Genomic DNA, 18,419 nt, shown 5'->3' with positions numbered 1-18,419 from the left:
TTTTGCAGCTCTGGTGAAAATGAAAAGCTTCTGCAGTTACCTACTACTGGAATGATTTCTCAGAGGATGATGGCTACACCCAGACATCCAGTCTATGCCAGTGTCCTATGTCATGTGAATTCCCCCATCTCGTCTCTAACTGTCAACTCCTCTTCCTCAGTATTTCCAAGTTTGACGAGCGCAGTGCCTTCCTGTACGTGCTAAACAACTCAGAGGACTTCCAGATCTATTTCTGCACAGAGATGCACTGCAAAAGGTCTGTCACTCTTCTATCTGTGCCGTGACCACTCCGTCTCACCAGCATGTGAGCCTCTCTCCAAGGAAGTGACTGTACTGTAGAGATTTACACAGAGCATAACCAAAGCACAGCCAGCCAGTCTTGTTAGCTCCACAGTGTGATTCAGTGAGTCAGTGCTGGTGTGATTGGTCTTTCTCTCATTGAGCTTTCACACTGTGAGTGTATGAAAGGGTGCCTGGGCTTAGTGTTCTTTCACAACTGCTCCTGTGACGTATTTGTAAGTGTGGTAAAAGTTATCTGGGGTGCTCTGTGTGTTGCAGGTTCTGTGATCTGGTCAACAGCATCGCAGAAGAAACATGGAAAGGCCCAGATGAGGGGGAATGTGACACTGATGCCCTAGAGGTGAGGGAGAAGAGAGGAATACTCATTTTCTACACAGATTATTTTATTTATATTGTCTCCAACAGGGTTAACCTGATGTACATAATATGTATGAAAGGTGTAGGGTGTAGTCAGCAGCGATTGTCTCTCCGATTGTTTTCCAATTCTATATAAAACCAGATAGAGGCAATGTACAGTGGGAAGATGCTGTTCATTGTATGTTTTGCAATGGAGACCATCAGAGTGTAGAGCAGGAAAAGCACCTGCTCCTCTAGTCACCTGTTCTCCCAGTGGTGCGATGAAAAAAAAAAATTGCCTGTGAATAATTACCCAAAACAATGTCACACCCTCTTCTAGTCAAACACAAGCATGGCCCAGATCAGATACCCCAACTGGTTTTTGAACCCTGTTTGATCTGTGCCACACCTTGTAAAACTCACATTACTCTTTGCTTAGTTAATACCATGCAACAACTCTCACTCTATGGCTCACCTGTTCTAAGATGTACTGTACCCTGTTATAACTCTGCATTGTTATGGCCCTTGAAGTTAACATGCAACAAAATGTCATCTTTAACATTATTTCCTCCTCAGTACGACTATGAGTATGATGAGCACGGGGAGAGGGTGGTTCTGGGAAAAGGCACGTTTGGAGTGGTGTATGCAGGCCGGGACCTTAGCAACCAGGTGCGGCTGGCCATCAAGGAGATACCGGAGAGAGACAGCAGGTAGGTGAACATGTTAAGTGGACTTTCTCCAAAAAGACCCTACCACAAATCCTCAGCTCCTACCATTCTCCCTTACAAGTATTGTCAGATCAGATACACATGAAGTCATTACACAGGCTACTGTAGTTGACATAATAAGCATCCATGACACTTTTACGGTCTTTTACGAGGCCCTTTGCTAATGGAAGGTTGAATAGCAACAGGTCCCTGTGTCGTTATTTAAAGTGAGTGAGTGGTTATTCAGAGCACAACAACCAAAGGGGTTTCCTGAGAGTGATCATTTGATTGGCAGATCGAAGGTGCGCCAAAATGCTTGTTGAAGTCGTGCTCTGTGTTAGCTCTGCGTTCCTGTGGTGTCCTTTCCCTGGCACACCAAAGTGTTATATATACCGTACACCTGATTGAGTGACTGGGCAATGAAAATAATTGTGGGGAAGAGTGTCGCCTAGCAACTAGTGTACCAAGCACTTGCGCTGCCTTCCACAACCATTACTGGTCTGCTCATTTTTCCACCTATTCCGGTCTTATTATGGGACCCCTTCAGAGCACAATCAGCCCAGATGATTCCTCTGTCATACATTGTTCCACTCATCACATCACAAGGCATTAGAGGGCTCTCATGGGATGACTCAAAGGTGTCAAGAATGATTCTGAATCACTTAGAAGCAACTCTGGAGTATCCTCTCGGGGGGGAAAAACATTGAAAAAGTGTCTCACTAGAATAGCCAACCGTGTGATTGAGGGAGAATGTATTTAGTCTTATTTATGGTGTTCAGTTTGAACATTTCTCTCTAGAAGAAGATTGCAGTAGAGTGACATTTCATATGTAGCCAGCTGGTCTGTGTCCTTGTGGTCCTTGTCCTCTGACCATGGTGTACTGGACTGAGACTGAGTCACTCTGACATCTCTCTCTGTGATAGGTTACTGCAAGATACTAAGTGCAACAGTGCAATTTCCTGTCTCATAGTGCCCTGGTCTTTTTTTTTAGAGCGAGAGAGAGGGGAGAGAGACGAGAGAGAGAGGAGACATCATCCTGTCCTTTTTCCTTATTAGATGTATCAGTGGATGTTTAATCTGTTCTGTCCTAGGTACTCTCAGCCCCTCCACGAGGAGATTGCTCTTCACAAACACCTGAAGCACAAGAACATTGTGCAGTACTTGGGCTCCATCAGCGAGAATGGTTTTATCAAGATCTTCATGGAGCAGGTTCCCGGAGGTAAGAGGGCAAATACAAACACATACACTCACCGGACAGTTTATTAGGTACACCCATTTGGTACTGGGTCTGACCCCCTTTGCCTCCAGAACAGCCTGAATTCTTCGGGGCATGGATTTTACAAGTAGGAAACGTTCCACAGGGATGTTGGTCCCTGCAGATTGGACGGCGGTACACTACCGCCACCAGCCTGTACAGTTGACACTAGGCAGGATGGGTCCATGGACTCATGCTGCTAACGCCAAATCCTGACTCTGCCATCAGCATGACGCAACAGGAATCGGGATTCGTCGGACCATGCGGTATTTTTCCATTCCTCAATTGTCCAGTGTTGGTGATCGCGTGCCCACTGGAGCCAGCTCTTCTTGTTTTTAGCTGATAGGAGTAGAAACCAGTGTGGTCGTCTGCTGCAGTAGCCCATCCGTTACAAGGATCGACGAGTTGTGCGTTCCGAGATGCCGTTCTGCACACCACTGTTGTACTGCGTCGTTATTTGTCTCTTTGTGGCCCGCCTGTTAGCTTGCACGATTCTTGCCATTCTCCTTCGACCTCTCTCATCAACGAGCTGTTTTCGCCCACAGGACTGCCGCTGACTGGATGTTTTTTGTTTGTCGCACCATTCTCGGGAAACCCTAGACACTGTCGTGCATGAAAAGCCCAGGAAGGCGGACGTTCTGAGATACTGGATCCGCCGTGCCTGGTACCGTCGATCATACCACGCTCAAAGTCACTTAGGTCAATCGATTTGCCCATTCTAATGTTCAATCGAACAGTAACTGAATGCCTTGATGCCCGTCTGGCTGCTTTATATAGCAAGCCACGGCCACGTGACTCACTGTCTGTAGGCGCTAACCATTTTTGTGAATGGGGTGGTGTACCTAATAAACTGTCAGGTGAGTGTTTATTATCCGAGTTATGTAATGGACTGAATCCACTACTGTCCTGCTGCTAGTGAAGCAGAATGTATTGATATGTATTGTACTTTGGTCTGTGGTTTGTATCCAGGAAGCCTGTCTGCTTTGCTGAGGTCTAAATGGGGCCCTCTGAAGAACAACGAACCCACCATCGGCTTCTACACCAGACAGATCCTGGAGGGGCTCAAATATCTCCATGACAACCAGATCGCTCACAGAGACATCAAGGTGAGCCTTGGCTTTTTCCTCTACCGCTGCTCGATTTCAAAGCCTTTGATTGGCCATTGTACAGTATGCGCCTGGCCAATAGGGAGGCCACATTCATGTCAGGGGTACAGAAATGATTTGATTTGTAAGTGGCGCCTGGCTCTGGTAAAAATACTTCCCCTTATCATCCTACAGGAAGGTTAATGTGACATAACTCAGTCTCAGTCATAATAAAACACACTGAGCACACTCCCATCCCATAATATAAAAAATTGTTTAGGTTAGCATACTCTTCATCCTACACCCAGGACAAGATAGGCCTCTAAATTCTGCCTCATTTAACAATAGTGTCTAATAAAATGACCTCAACGGCCATTCACATCAATGTTAATAATCTTGTTTTGGATTGGAGGTTGTGAATATAGCCCACTGTAACAACTGTTGCTGATTGCCTTCTAGGAAATACGTTAGATTACCAGGCTGTTATCATAGTCATTTGGGTTAAGGTTAAGGAATGGAGATTACTTGGAATGGAGCTCTTTTCTCATCCCATCTGTTCTCTTTACATCCACAGGGTGATAATGTGCTTATAAACACATATAGTGGAGTTCTGAAGATATCTGACTTTGGTACCTCTAAACGACTGGCTGGGATCAACCCCTGCACTGAGACTTTCACTGGTATGTTCTGGTCTGCCTGACTGGGTTTAGAACTACCAACCTTCCCCTCCCTACAATGTAAACATGCCTTGATGGAACAGGATGTTTGAAAATGTGCTGGACCATCAACCCACATAGTGATCTCACTCACTGTTTACAATAACTTTAGTTTTGTCCCAAAGAAACTAGTTGTGTTGTGTGCTTGAGAATTGTTTTTGTAAAAACACCAGCAAATCAGCTCCAAGTGATTTTCATTTGGGAAATCTGTTTCAAAGTATTCGCACGCATAATAGAGAGATATATGTAGCCGTATACAAACATAAGCAAGGTTTGAGATTATTATGTTTTAATCAAATATTATATCTGTTTGGGCTTCTTTGGGTCAATTTGTGGTCTACAAATGATTTATAAATATGTTCCAGCCCCCTGAACATCCGCTCAAGAAAAAATCGGCCCGCGGCTGAATCTAGTTGATGATCCCTGCTGTAAATTATATATCTCAAAATAGCCTGACGTTTCTATTCAGAGTGCTGTTTGGTGAGAGTTTATGGTCAGGGTTCCAGGGTTATGGCAGTGTTGACATTGTGGGAGCCAATGGTAGCACAGCTTGACCTCTTTTGTTAAGATCAGCTGATTGGAGCATAGAGATACGCCTTTTCATCTTCAAACCATTCCAGTACAGTCAGTTTCTCCTGTTTAAATTGTACTCCAATGTGTCTCTCCCAGTTTCACCATAGCACTTAGCTTACCTTTTAAAAGCTCTATAAAAGCTCCTCTGACAGTAGGCTATAATTAGACTCATCCAGGTTACTATAGAGCCAAAGTTCACCCTCCCTAAAACCTGATTTGCTTGTATCAGACCTGATATGCAAATTCTACAAATGCAACTTGTAACTAGCAGCTATGATTTGTATAATTTCCTGTCTGTTTGGTGTGTTGTTGTTTTGCAGGGACACTACAGTACATGGCCCCTGAGATCATAGATAAAGGCCCTCGAGGATACGGCAAGCCTGCTGACATCTGGTCTCTTGGGTGCACCATCATTGAGATGGCCACTGGGAAACCACCCTTCTACGAGCTGGGGGAACCACAGGCCGCCATGTTCAAGGTCAGAGTTCAGAGGTCAACTAATGTTCAGTTTATTGACCTCAGTTCACTTTCCACCGGATGAATGGTGTTTTTCTCTGGCTGGCTAAAATTGTATTAGTAGCACTATCGAAATGATTAGGCTTTGAATGATGAGTCTAACCTCATTCTGTTGTTCTTTGTGATTTATGGTTTTGCTGACCTATTTCTATCAGTAGTGGAGTCAGATACGGAAATAGATAGCTATCTTTACATGCCTCTAGGCACATTTGTACCAACAAGTTGTCAAGTGATTGAATTACAGGTTAGACATAGTACCTAGAAATAGAATTTGTGTGCAGTACCGTCTATCCTTTGTGTGTTTTAAGTGTCCATTCCACTAATGAGCCCTTCTCAAGCTTTTTCCACATGTATTCATCTAAAGTGGAAATTTTAAGTGTTACCCTCATCAGCAATAGCACAAAGGCTATGTCTGGGCATATGTAGTCTATTAAAAACTGAAGCTAATGATCCAACTGGGTGGTCTGTGGAGCGTGATGGAGATCATGTTGAATGCAGGCCAGAAGCATGGACATTTCCATGCATTTTAATTGAATTACAGTAGTAAATTGCTGTGCATTCACACGTCGTAATGTGCATTTTCCAGTGTTTATAAACCACTTTTCCGTACCAGATTGTATAGATCTGTAATGTAACACATGTAACCACCTATTAAACGACATTCAGCAGCTATTCTGTCTGTCTCATCCTGTGTGACTTAAAGTGCAATCTCATCATTGCTCAATGCTTTTACTAACACTGTCATCTTTCTACGCAATGGCTTACATGAGAAACGACCATTTAGAGTAATTTCTCATCTATACTGTTGTACAGATGAGAACATTTGGCAACAATCCTCAAATAAACATTATTTTGGAATGTCTCCACTGGGAGGGGCATTACATTCCTAATCTCAAGCCGACATTCCGGATCAATGTTGGGAATTTCTAGAGTGCCTATTATCAGAAGTGCTACCGCATTCGTCCTTCACTGTTGCATTGACTTCCTGTACTGTGATGGCATGAGCACGCCTGCATAGTGTTACAGTGCCACAGAGCTATGGGTTACAAGAGATCAGTTTACCCACCATTAACTAAAGTCACCTCAATCAACCCAACTCTCCTCTTACTGACTTTCTTCTAAGTGACTGCCCTCTCTGAGGTCCCCTTGGTCCTGTATGCTCTTATCTTTAGCATGACTTGGCTGGGTGATTTGGTTAGGTCACTCAACTTAGCTCTGTGTTTTGAATTCAGGTTAGGCCCTTAGATCTAACATGACTGGGTTTTATCTTGGCTGTAGCTGCAGGTTAGGCCCTTAGATCTAACATGACTGGGTTTTATCTTGCAAGTTTATCTGCAAGTTAGGCCCTTAGATCTAGAATGACTTGGCTAGGTCACTTGACTTAGTGCTGTATCGTGACTTTGCTGCAGCTGCAGGTTCTTACCTCAAGCATGACTGTGCTGTTTTATCTTGGCGACAGGTCGGCATGTTCAAGATCCACCCTGAGATCCCAGATTCCATGTCCATGGAGGCCAAGGCCTTCATCCTGCGCTGCTTTGAGCCCGACCCCGACCAGAGGGCCACCGCCCTGCACCTGCTCACCGATGAGTTCCTCACCGTCACCAGCCGCAAGAAAAGGGGCAAGAGCAGCTTCACAGGTAGCTAGGACAATGCTTCACTGGTCAATCAGTGCAGTAGTTAGTAGAATATAGAGATATCTGAATAGATAGACAATTGCTTCTAGATCCTTTGTTTTAGATACTTTTTATCTCTGTTTTATGTTTCTGCACAATCCATACTTATCATTGAATAAAAAATCTCTGTTTTTCTCCTCAGCTCTGACACCTGCAGTTTCAGGTGAGTCCATTTGAGCATCTGTCCGTGCTTCCTCCTCTTTAGAGTACACTGAGTCTGAGCCCAACGACATTAGGCTAACCATGTTGACTACCCTACCCTGAGATGATACCCTCACAGAAGTAGGACTGTAATGTCATTTCCATCTAGTGTCCCTAACAAGTAGTTTGCTCTGCTTTTCTTTGTGTAACAGTGTTGTAACTGTGCCTGTACCCGTCTCTGTGCCCTCCAGAGTACCTGCGCAGCATCTCCCTGCCAGTGCCTGTGGTGGTGGAGGACACCAGCAGCAGCAGTGAGTACGGCTCCGTCTCCCCTGAGAACGACCTCAACACCAACCCCTTCATCTTTAAGCCCAGCACCAAGTGTTACAGTGATCGGGAGGTCAAAGGAACCCGCTCCCTGTTCCTTAGGTAACACAACATACAGTCAGCACCATATGTATTTGGACAGTGAAGCTAACATTTTAAATGTGGCTCTTTACTCCAGAATTTTGGATTTGAGATCACAAAAACACACTAACACTGCACCTCTACCATCTCAATTAATCTGACAACAAACAGTTCTGGAAAAACACAAATCTGGAGGAAACTTATGGTAAGAGACAAAGACAGACGCTCTGTATATTATCTGGGCATAATGGACAACGTTGGTATGTTGTATACCCGTGGAGTACATTAGTTCCAGATTAAATCATGTTTATACCACGGTTGCCAAAGAATATCCTGTAATATTTGTGAACATTATTATTGTCCAATACAAATATGTTGTCAAAACATTTTCACTGAGGTCTCTCTAATCTAATCTGTGTTCAACCTGTGTTTTCTCTCCGCACCTTAGCACACTCACGCATACACCCACACACCCACACAGATATACACTCATCCACACACACATTCATGCTAAACACACATCACAACTGCTGCTACCAGACTCTTGTTATTATTGCTAAATGCTGGACCATTTTAAATAATAATAATAATAATAATATGCCATTTAGCAGACGCTTTTATCCAAAGCGACTTACAGTCATGTGTGCATACATTTTTTGTGTATGGGTAACACTTGCCCCCCAATCCCCCCTTCCCCAAAACACATGTAAATATTTGACTATAAATTGTGCCTTCCTGCAAGTAAGCATTTCGTTGGACAGTGTATACCAACTTGAACTTTATTATTCTCTTATACAAATATGTTCTAAAACAAATGTCACTGAGGTCTCTAATCTAACCTGTGTTCCCCACCAGTATCCCAGTGGAGAACTTTGAGGACCACAGTGCTCCTCCGTCTCCTGATGAGAAGGACACTGGGTTCTTCATGCTGAGGAAGGACAGCGAGAGGAGGGCCACTCTGCACCGCATCCTCACTGAGGACAGAGACAAGGTGGTGGCCAACCTCGTGGAGGCTCTCAAACAGGTCAGTTAGCATCTAGTCTGGTAGTGGACAGGGAAAGGGTTGGCCTTGGTCCAGTTCTGTTTTGCCCTTGTGTGTCACTTGTCATGACAATGACAGTAGGAGTTGGCAAGACAGCACAAACAGATCTGGGAACAGGTTAGAAGAGGGACTGTCTCAGAGTAAAACAAACCTCTTATCAGCTGCACTCCTCTCTTCTCCTTCACCCTCCTCTCATCGCCCCTTCTCTCCATCCTCCTCTCCTGTGTGTGTGCAGGGTTCTGAGACATCCGACACCAAGTTGAGACATCAGCATATCTCCACCCTGGTGGTCAGTCTGGGGGACTTTGTGCGCATGACGGACAGGAAGATCATAGCCAACACCCTCTCCCAACTCAAACTGGAGCTAGACTTTGACAGCACAGCCATCAGCCAACTACAGGTGGTGCTATTCGGGTTCCAGGACGCAGTAAGTGCTCTTTCTTCACCTATTAGTAGGTCTCTCTATAAGCATTATAAATGGCCTATGATGATTAAAATATCCCATTGTCTATTTATCCACTGTGTATGGCTTGGAATTAAAATAGTCCTTGTATAGACCAAAGGCTCTGGAGACATTGAAGTGTGATTCAAGGGGGATTCTGTGAACTGTTCACAGCTGAATTATGTCGCCATGCTGCCATAGTTTGAACAAACACATCAGACAATTGACTGTGAAACACTTTTGACCTTTAAGAAAAGGTAATAAAAGGGAAATCTGTCCGCTTAATTGCACATCATGTAAAGGGGCTGATTCTGCCCTCTGCCTCACAAATACAATTATGCAAATGGAACTGTTGCCTGTAGCAGCCTGTCAGATTTGCAAGAAGTATTACGTAACGCTCTCTGTCAATAATGAGCTCTGATGCCCCCTAGTGGATACATATGAAACCAGCTCTGGTCTATAGATTTAAAAAAAAAAAAATGTTTTAGTCATTTAGCAGACGCTCTTATCCAGAGCGACTTACATGAGCAATTAGGGTTAAGTGCCTTGCTCAAGGGCACATCGACAGATTTTTCACCTAGTCTGCTCGGAGATTAGAACCAGCGACCTTTCGGTTACTGGCACAACGCTCTTAACCACTAAGCTGTCTGCAACAGATTATTATCAATGCACGAAGCACACTTGTTTTTCACAGTTGGATTTTCCAGAATGCATGGCTTTTTATAAATGTCAGTCTCTCTTTTTTTCTGGGAAATGCTTGTTCCATAGGCTAAATATAGGGGGATATAATCATCTTACAAGGCAGCCACCACACGCAATGTAAGCCTGTTGTCCTTTCCACTAATGTACCATGTAGAGGATGCATAGGTGCAGTATGTGTGTGTGGATCAGCTGTTTATTAATTGTGTGTGTGTATGTGTGTGTGTGTGTGTGTGTGTGTGTGTGTGTGTGTGTGTGTGTGTGTGTGTGTGGCCACTGCGTCTCCAGGTAAACAAAGTACTACGAAACCACAACATCAAGCCCCACTGGATGTTCGCCCTAGACAATATCATCCGTAAAGCGGTGCAGACTGCCATCACCATCCTGGTGCCAGGTAATAGCAGTGACTCCAGCCGCAGAGTTTTAAATGAGTTATTATGCCCCCTAGGGCCCAGGACACTGTTTGTTAATTAAAGATAGGAACTTGACTTTGAACAGAGCCCCAATTTAATCGTAACTTAAGGTTACTTTTGTAACTCTGGTTCTCTGAAAATATGAGTGAGATGTATCACTATGGGGATTCGCCAGGATCACCAACTCTCGGAAGGACCTATCAAAAGCATCTGTTGGAGACAGACAGGTAGTGGCAAATGAGGTGAGCCCCTCACTTCCTTATAAGGAGCCACTCTCCCACCCTCTGGTCATTCTCAAGCATGCTTCTCTTCCTCTGTTTAATGAGATATGTCCCAAAAACAGTGCCCAAAAGGTAACCTCTGTAAGAGAGGGCCCTATGAGCGAAGAGCATAACACCCTTGCCTGAGCTCTCGTTCAATACAAGTAGACGTGCAAACTGGACAACGAAGGGGGCCAATGCCACAGGAAAGACGACAGGCAAGGTGCAACAATTAGAAAATGTCGACCTGGGTCAAAGTATGGCGTTAGGTACATTAACCTGAAAAAACCCTGGGCAGACTGTGGGCGCAAACAGTGGCTGGTAGTGTTGGGGAAGCTACTCTGAAAATATAGTTTACCATTGACTTCACACTGGAAGAAGTTAAGCTGCACTAAAGCTACCCTTAAGAAAAATATAGTTTACTTAACTAAAGTTACTTTTAAAAAGTAGTTCACTACATCCAAACTACTTCGTGAAAAATTATCATATGTAAATCGGAAATGTCATATACTACAATCTACACGAATAGATCACTTTAGGGTCATATGTTAACAGAATGTGTATTTTAGCCTAATAAACACAAAAACTATGTTTCAAGTGAGAATTAGCCAGATCTGATGTTGAAAAAGAAAGGAAATGATTGCCTACAGTGTGGTTCCAGTTAGTTACACCACTACATGGCAAAACAATAATTAACTACTGAATACTACACTCTGGGGGGGAAAAAGGGTTCCAAAAAGGGTTCTTCGGCTGTCCCCATAAGAAAACCCTTTTTGGTTCCAGGTAAAACCCTTTTTGGTTCCATGTAAAAGGTTCCATGAAGAACTATTTTGGGTTCCATGTAGAACCCTCTGTGAAAATGATACCACATGGAACCCAAAAGGGTTCTACCAGGAACCAAAAAAGGTTATTCAAATGGTTCTCCTATGAGGACAGCCGAAGAACCCTTAAAAGTTCAAGATAGCACCTTTTCTTTCAAAGAGTGTAGCTAGATTTGAATTCAGTTCAACTACCACCAAGCTACTGCAAAATGTAGTTAAATTACTAGTTGAACTACATGTAGTTCACTACTTCCCAACACTGCGCTTAGGGATGCCAAGGGCAGTAGTAAAGTGAAAGATGGAGCAATATTACATCTCCACGCTTCTCAGTGGCTAGTAGCTGCTGTGAAAGTATCTTAAGCACAATAGACATGTCCCAGGACTAGCTAAAGGCTTAGAGACGTGCCCCCCCCCCCTAGAAACTACATAACAGTTATGGATTACTGTTGGGGCCTTGGCACACTGATAAAGCGGCTAGAGGACCTTAACAATGACACAAGCACAGGACCATGGAAAGTGTAGGAAGGAACAATCTGTTAAGTCATACCACTTCTCCAAGAAAAACACAACAACCTTAAAAAGAGAGAGTGCATAAGGGGGCTGGCACTCTCTTCCAAGAGTAGGCTATAAACCCTGCATTACGATAGCTGCCAGGACTGGTCGTGAGCCGGGTGTAACTGCTGATGGAAAGTCACAGGTCATCAAGGGGCCCGAAGATGAGGTAGAGGCCCAATTCCCTTGCTCTGTGTTGATGGAAAAGGGAAGGTAGGCAGCATAGTAGGAAAAGCATACGGCATCACCCTATTTTCTAGGGCTGTGACGATACCAGTATCACAATATTTTTTCCATGGCAAAAATGTAAACACGAAGCAGACCAAACTCTTTGGCTCTTTAAAACCCTGCTGTATGTCAAATATTGTTGGGGCGAGATGCAGGAACCAGCAGGCTGCCACAGGGCCCGGGTCTGCGGGGCAGGCAGAAGTTGAAGGCTTCTGCCGCATGAACAACTCATTGGGTGTCACTGGGGCATCCAGGAGGTCCACCTTTACTTTGTCTGTTAAGCTGGATAAGCTCAGCCAAAGTGCCCTTTCTCTCACCACTGCTAGGCTCATGGTACGACCACAGGCTTGAATGGCACTATGGGAGGCACTGAGATTTAGGTCTGTAATCCTACAGATCTCCCAAGCATCTGGCCTTGGGTGTCCTGCTCCAGTTGCTTCCCCACCTCATCCAGTAGCTCAGCCTGATAAACCAACAATAAAGGTCACATTGAGAGCTTCGATTGCTTGGGCCGAGGCCTTGTACGTTTTCTGAAAAATGGAGGCAGTAAAGCGCTCCGTCTTTCTAGGGAGTGAGGTGCTGATGTTGTTAGTAACATGGCGTGAGGGGCTGAGGTGGTAAGCCAGTGACGGCTCCACCGTGGGAGGGTTGCCAAACCCAGATTCCTCCATATTTTGCATGTTGAGCATGTCCAGGCTCGGAGTGCCCCTAGCATAAAATCTTGCTAGTGAGGGTTTTGTCCCACGAGCTCTTAGCTTTCCTGAGGCAAGCTGGGACCGCGGGTAGCAGTTGTTTTACCGGGGCTGTATGAGATGGGAGTCGCTTCCCGTCGTATAGGTCCCTTAACGGTCCCGAGCCGCTACGGGAGACAACCATTTGGGAGACGGCCACCAAACTCCAATGGAGTAGGGGGCGGCTTCACTGCTCTCATGGCCGTCAGACCTGCGGGCCTGAGAGGGCAGGCGAACCGGGTCGTTAGCCCCCATCTCCTTAGCTATCTCAAGGATAGATGTGAGATTAATCTCATTGTCATCCTCGTCACCCCCTAGCTCACTTTCCCTGACACTACATCGTCAGACAGTGAGTGGAGGGAGTCGAGTCTATCCATGATAGCCCCAACTGGGCTCGGTTATGGGGAGCTGAGCCTCAGCTTTCGCTGTTGGCTCTGAAACGAGGGGCTATTGAGATAGATGCTCATTTAAGCCTCCTCCTCTGACCTGCCCTAGTCAGCAGTTTGCAGTGCTCACAGCACTCAGGTTCGTCAAACGCCTCTTGGGTATGTTCCTTTCCCAATCAATTGATGCATTGAGGGTGGGAATCCTTCTTCGCAATCATGGAACCGCAAGCACAAAAACCTGGGGGTTCAAGTGCTAGGCTCTTCCTGGGATGGGATAGCAGTGGCCATTGTGAGGAACAAGGCTTGCTAGGAGGAAAAAGCAACGCCTGTTGAAAGAACAACGAGCAGACGGCTTGGGCTAGTTAGAAGCCTTGCGGCTGGTGGCTAGCAAAAGGTATCTTGTGTAAATGGTGTTAAAAGCTAGCTAGTTAGAAGCCTTGCGGCTAATAACTAGCGATAATGAGCACAGTAGAACGCTATAGCCGTGAAGCTAGTGGGGCCATAGCTAGCTAGCAGCTACCTTGTGGTGAAGGTGTGCCATAGCTAGCTCAGTGCTGGCTGAAGGAAACCATGTGGGGGTAGAGTTAGCCTTCGGGTAGTGTGGTCCCGCGACCGAAGGAGCCGTGAGGCTGAGACGGTCGGTCTAGTTAACACAAATGGGTGAACGTAGGTTAAGCTAGACATCCAGAAGGGAGCTAGCAATGTTACCATGTTGCAGGTAGGGAATGCTAGTGAGGTTAGCTTGCCTCTCAGCGAGCTAGCCAAGTTAGCCTTACAGTGTGGGCTAACTGAGTCTCAACAGAGACTGAGAAGTATAAAAGGAATTTCTACTCAAGCAAAAACCTTTCGGTCCGTACTCAACATCTCAAAAGGGTCTGAAGGCCTATGCTCGGTTTGCTTGTAAGCAGTTAAGCAGGAAAACAGGGATCCAGTCGTGCTGAGGAGAGCTAGAAAGCAATGCTCTTCGCAAGGAAGAGAAGCGAGAATGACCAGTGGGCGGGAAAGTGGCTCCTTATAAGGAAGTGAGAGGCTCACCTTATTTGCCACTCTAGCTGTCTGTCTCCAACAGATGCTTTTGATAGGTCCTTCCAAGACTTGGTGTTCCGGCGAATCCCCATGGTGATACATCAAAACGAGAACAAAGATTTGCATTTAACAAGAATATTGAATGACTGTATCTACTAGTCAGATGCCATTATAACAATTGCATTTGAAATATTATTGTAGTCATAGACTGATCTTTTGAGGCTTGTGATGTTGCTGTCTTTGTTTCATGTTACCCTTTTTCAAAGTGCAGTTTAGCTGTTGCATATGAACTAGTTTTCATGCTATTGCTAGTATTGCTGTAACAGTGTAATGATGTATCATGTGTCCTTACCCAGAGCTGAGGCCCCACTTCAGCCTGGCCTCGGAGAGTGACCCAGCCGACCAGGATAACGTTGACGATGACGTGGAGCCTGAGGATACCTCCGCCCACCAGAGCAGAGCCCCTCCAAACACTGCCCCTGACGACACTGTCGCCACTTCCGGCGTGAGCACACTCAGTTCCACCGTTTCACACGAATCCAATAATGCCCAGCGCTCTGTCACCATGGAACTAGGCAAGATGAAGCTGGAAACCAACAGGTGGGTTGCTGTGCGGTCATAACCATGACAACGACTGTCAGACACAAAAGCAGAGATTTATTCCAAGAAGTCATGAACAACCTTTGCTATTACCACCACATCTGTGATGAATTAGTAACAGATATTGCCTGTAGCTTCACATTGTTTCCTCACCAATGTGAATTCTGTTATGTAGAAAGACCCCAACACAGAGGAGAAAATGTGTTTACTTTCATCATAGCTATCGTTGTGCCTGCAGTAGCCATGTCTAGTAGTATTGTGCTACCTCATTGAATGACCCGATGTCTCCCCCCCCTCCTCTCTCCCTGCTGTGTCGCCCCAGGCTGATGGAGCAGTTGCTGGAGAGGGAGAGAGAGTACCAGGCCATCCTCCAGCAGGTCCTGGACGAGAGGGAAGATGGGATCAAACTACTGAGGATCTGCTCAGAGCACATCTGTGAGCACATCTCAACATACACTACACACCTCCCAACAAACACTACACACCTCCCAACAAACACTACACACCTCCCAACATACACTACACACCTCCCAACATACACTACACACCTCCCAACATACACTACACACCTCCCAACAAACACTACACACCTCCCAACAAACACTACACACCTCCCAACAAACACTACACACCTCCCAACAAACACTACACACCTCCCAACAAACACTACACACCTCCCAACAAACACTACACAAATCCCAACAAACACTACACACCTCCCAACATACACTACGGACAAGAGCATTAAAAAGACTGCTTTTTAAAGAACTAATGGAAATATTTGTACAACAGATGCATCAGGAAATAGACAATGCATATTCTTTGCTATGTCTAATATGATTGGTTATATGGATGATACATGGTTGATGTTAAAGGGGCTATCCGCAGTAGAAACAATAACAAATTGAACTTCCCGCCACTGTTTTGGTTAAAAGGCTGGAGAAATGTATCCACTCTCAAATTCATAGACAGAGCTATGGATGCAAGGACTGACCATCCATGATATAAAAATTATAGTTTAACCATGTTTTGAGGCTATACAGTGTTTGTTTACATTCAATTTGTTTACAAACATTGGAGTAAAACAAGCTTTTATTTTGGGTTATGATGTAGTACGACAGTTGAACTAAGCTTATGAGGCATTTATAAGTTAAGATTAAATGGGTACATATCATAAATATTACATTTGAAATGTATGTAGCAACTGCAGATTGCCCCTTTAATAGTTGGACATGTACTTTTGTGTGTGACAGATATGCCTACATTATCAGTGAGCCAAAGGAGCAAGTCCACTATGAACCATGGGGACCCAGAGCTTATCAAGTGGCTGAAACTCCATGGAGCTGACGATGACGCCATGGATAGGGTAGGTCCTGAGGCAGTTCCCCTCCCCCGGCCACATCTGTTTTAAATGGGTACATTATGTAAACAAACTCACTCCCACGTAATCCTCTCGCACTATACTACAGTGTGCGTTGTTGTAAAGCTGTTAAAACTAATGGCTTGATTTATATTTGATTGATTATTGCATAGTAGGCTATATGCATACTGTATGTGTAAAGCCTTTATAACAGATACACAGTTGAGCACCATCTATTGGCCACGAGCTTAATCTATTTCATGTACCAATGATTTTACCCATGATCCATCTTCCATTTTGTAGATTTTGACCGAGGATTACACGTTGGATGACCTTCTCCACTATGTGACGAGAGATGACCTGAAGAGTTTGAGATTAAGGTATATAACATACAGTATTCTCTCCTACACTGTCAAATACCCAGCCATGTCAATGACCTGATTGAAACCCTGTAATATCGTACGTTGTGATAGTAGTCTGTCTTTATCTTTCTCATGTTTTCCTCCTCAGAGGTGGAATCCTGTGTAAGCTATGGAAGGCCATCACAGACTACAGAGAGAAGCCAGCGTGAGGAGCCTTTGTGTGGCGTTAGCCACTGCTACAGTACAGGAACTTTACCACAACAACAACAACTGAGTATTCTCCTCAACTCTTACCACTGCACTTTAATCTCAGTATTTATTAGACCAAGACTCCAGTGTAGTTGATCATGTATGACACGAGTTGTAGAACTCTCTCTGTGAGTGTGAGAGAGACCTTGTTGGGTTATGGAAATGTTTTTTGGGAATTACTATTTTCAAATGGGTTTACTTTTCCATGTAAAAGTATACTGAACAAAAATATAAACAATTTCAAAGATTTTACTGAGTTACAGTTCATATGAAGAAATAAGTCAATTGAAATAAATTAATTAGGCCCTAATCTATCGCGCTATTTTTGTGCATTCAAATTGCCAATCGATAAAATGCTATTGTGTTTGTTATCCGGAGTTTATGCCTGCCCATACCATAATGCCACCATGGGGCACTCTGTTCACAATGTTGACATCAGCAAACCGCTCGCCCACACGACCGTCATACACATGGTCTGCGGTTGTCAGGCTGCTTGGACGTCCTGCCAAATTATCTAAAACGACGTTGGAGGCGGCTTATGGTAGATAAATGAACATTAAATTATCTGCCAACAGCTCTGGTGGACATTCCTACAGTCAGCATGCCAATTGCACGCTCCCTCAACTTGAGACATCTGTGGCATTGTGTTGTGTGACAAAACTGCACATTTTAGAGAGGCCTTTTATTGTCCCCAGCACAAGGTGCATTTGGGTAATGATCATGCTGTTTAATCAGCTTCCTATTATGCCACAGCTGTCAGGAAAATGGATTATCTTGTCTTGTCAAATTTGTGCACAAAATTTGAGAGAAATAAGCTTTGAGTGCATATTGAAAATTCGGGGATCTTTTATTTCAGCTCTTGAAACATGGGACCCAATACTTTACATGTTGCATTTGTACTTTTGTTCATTGTAAATAAGCACCACTGGTTTTATATTGTTCAACAGTTATGACATGTTTTAAGCTGGTGCTCCAAGATTCACAGGGCAAACAGTGGAACATTACCTATACATATCTGAGAATGTGTTTAATCTTTTAAATGTTATTTGGTTGTAGAATTTTCTCCGTACTATCATTTGTTAACAACACATGCGACTGACCATTTTCTAAACCAAGCCTGAGAGATAAAATACAATGTTAACTGATGTGTTTGAGCTGCTGTACATTATGTTGATAAACAACATTGTTATTGTCAGTGGCTTCTTATCACTACTTTATCTAAATGTGTTTTTATGCATATTGCCTACTCTTAAGGTCGTCACTGCATGCCTGCCCTTTTGTACCGTTTTCTTTAACTGTCTGTGAAGCCTTTGAATCATCAAAACTCTTGACTTCATTTGTTCAAGTAATTATTTAACATAATTTACGTAATTGTAAGATTTTTTGTGTGTGATTTTGGGGGAAATTATGTAAATATACTTAATTACTATTTTTAGTTAAACAATTTACAAAAACATAGATGTCCTATCTAATGTGTAACACAAAGTTGCGTTGGGTAATTTTATAGATATTATGGAACAAAATTATCTAACCTACGC

General features: G+C 44.1%; 1 protein-coding gene across 1 annotated transcript in view; it reads left to right on the top strand.

The window, feature by feature from the left end:
* Positions 1 to 16,935, top strand: part of LOC121548986 (mitogen-activated protein kinase kinase kinase 5-like) — a 61,898-nt gene extending 44,963 nt beyond the window's left edge. Inside the window, exons 13-30 of the mRNA XM_041860736.2 lie at positions 161 to 256; positions 559 to 640; positions 1,213 to 1,346; positions 2,435 to 2,562; positions 3,568 to 3,704; positions 4,258 to 4,363; positions 5,293 to 5,450; positions 6,948 to 7,125; positions 7,304 to 7,324; positions 7,554 to 7,731; positions 8,566 to 8,734; positions 8,988 to 9,179; positions 10,182 to 10,287; positions 14,667 to 14,910; positions 15,233 to 15,345; positions 16,164 to 16,276; positions 16,574 to 16,650; positions 16,781 to 16,935. Coding sequence (XP_041716670.2) covers positions 161 to 256; positions 559 to 640; positions 1,213 to 1,346; positions 2,435 to 2,562; positions 3,568 to 3,704; positions 4,258 to 4,363; positions 5,293 to 5,450; positions 6,948 to 7,125; positions 7,304 to 7,324; positions 7,554 to 7,731; positions 8,566 to 8,734; positions 8,988 to 9,179; positions 10,182 to 10,287; positions 14,667 to 14,910; positions 15,233 to 15,345; positions 16,164 to 16,276; positions 16,574 to 16,650; positions 16,781 to 16,841 — 2,293 coding nt within the window. The 3' untranslated portion in view covers positions 16,842 to 16,935. The remainder of the gene's footprint in view (positions 1 to 160; positions 257 to 558; positions 641 to 1,212; positions 1,347 to 2,434; positions 2,563 to 3,567; positions 3,705 to 4,257; positions 4,364 to 5,292; positions 5,451 to 6,947; positions 7,126 to 7,303; positions 7,325 to 7,553; positions 7,732 to 8,565; positions 8,735 to 8,987; positions 9,180 to 10,181; positions 10,288 to 14,666; positions 14,911 to 15,232; positions 15,346 to 16,163; positions 16,277 to 16,573; positions 16,651 to 16,780) is intronic.
* The last annotated feature ends 1,484 nt before the right edge of the window (positions 16,936 to 18,419 follow it).

The sequence above is a fragment of the Coregonus clupeaformis genome, chromosome 33 (assembly GCF_020615455.1).
Source record: "Coregonus clupeaformis isolate EN_2021a chromosome 33, ASM2061545v1, whole genome shotgun sequence".
Taxonomy (NCBI): Eukaryota; Metazoa; Chordata; class Actinopteri; order Salmoniformes; family Salmonidae; genus Coregonus; species Coregonus clupeaformis.
Note: the sequence above shows the minus strand (reverse complement) of the source record. Positions and strands in the feature narration are given on the sequence as shown.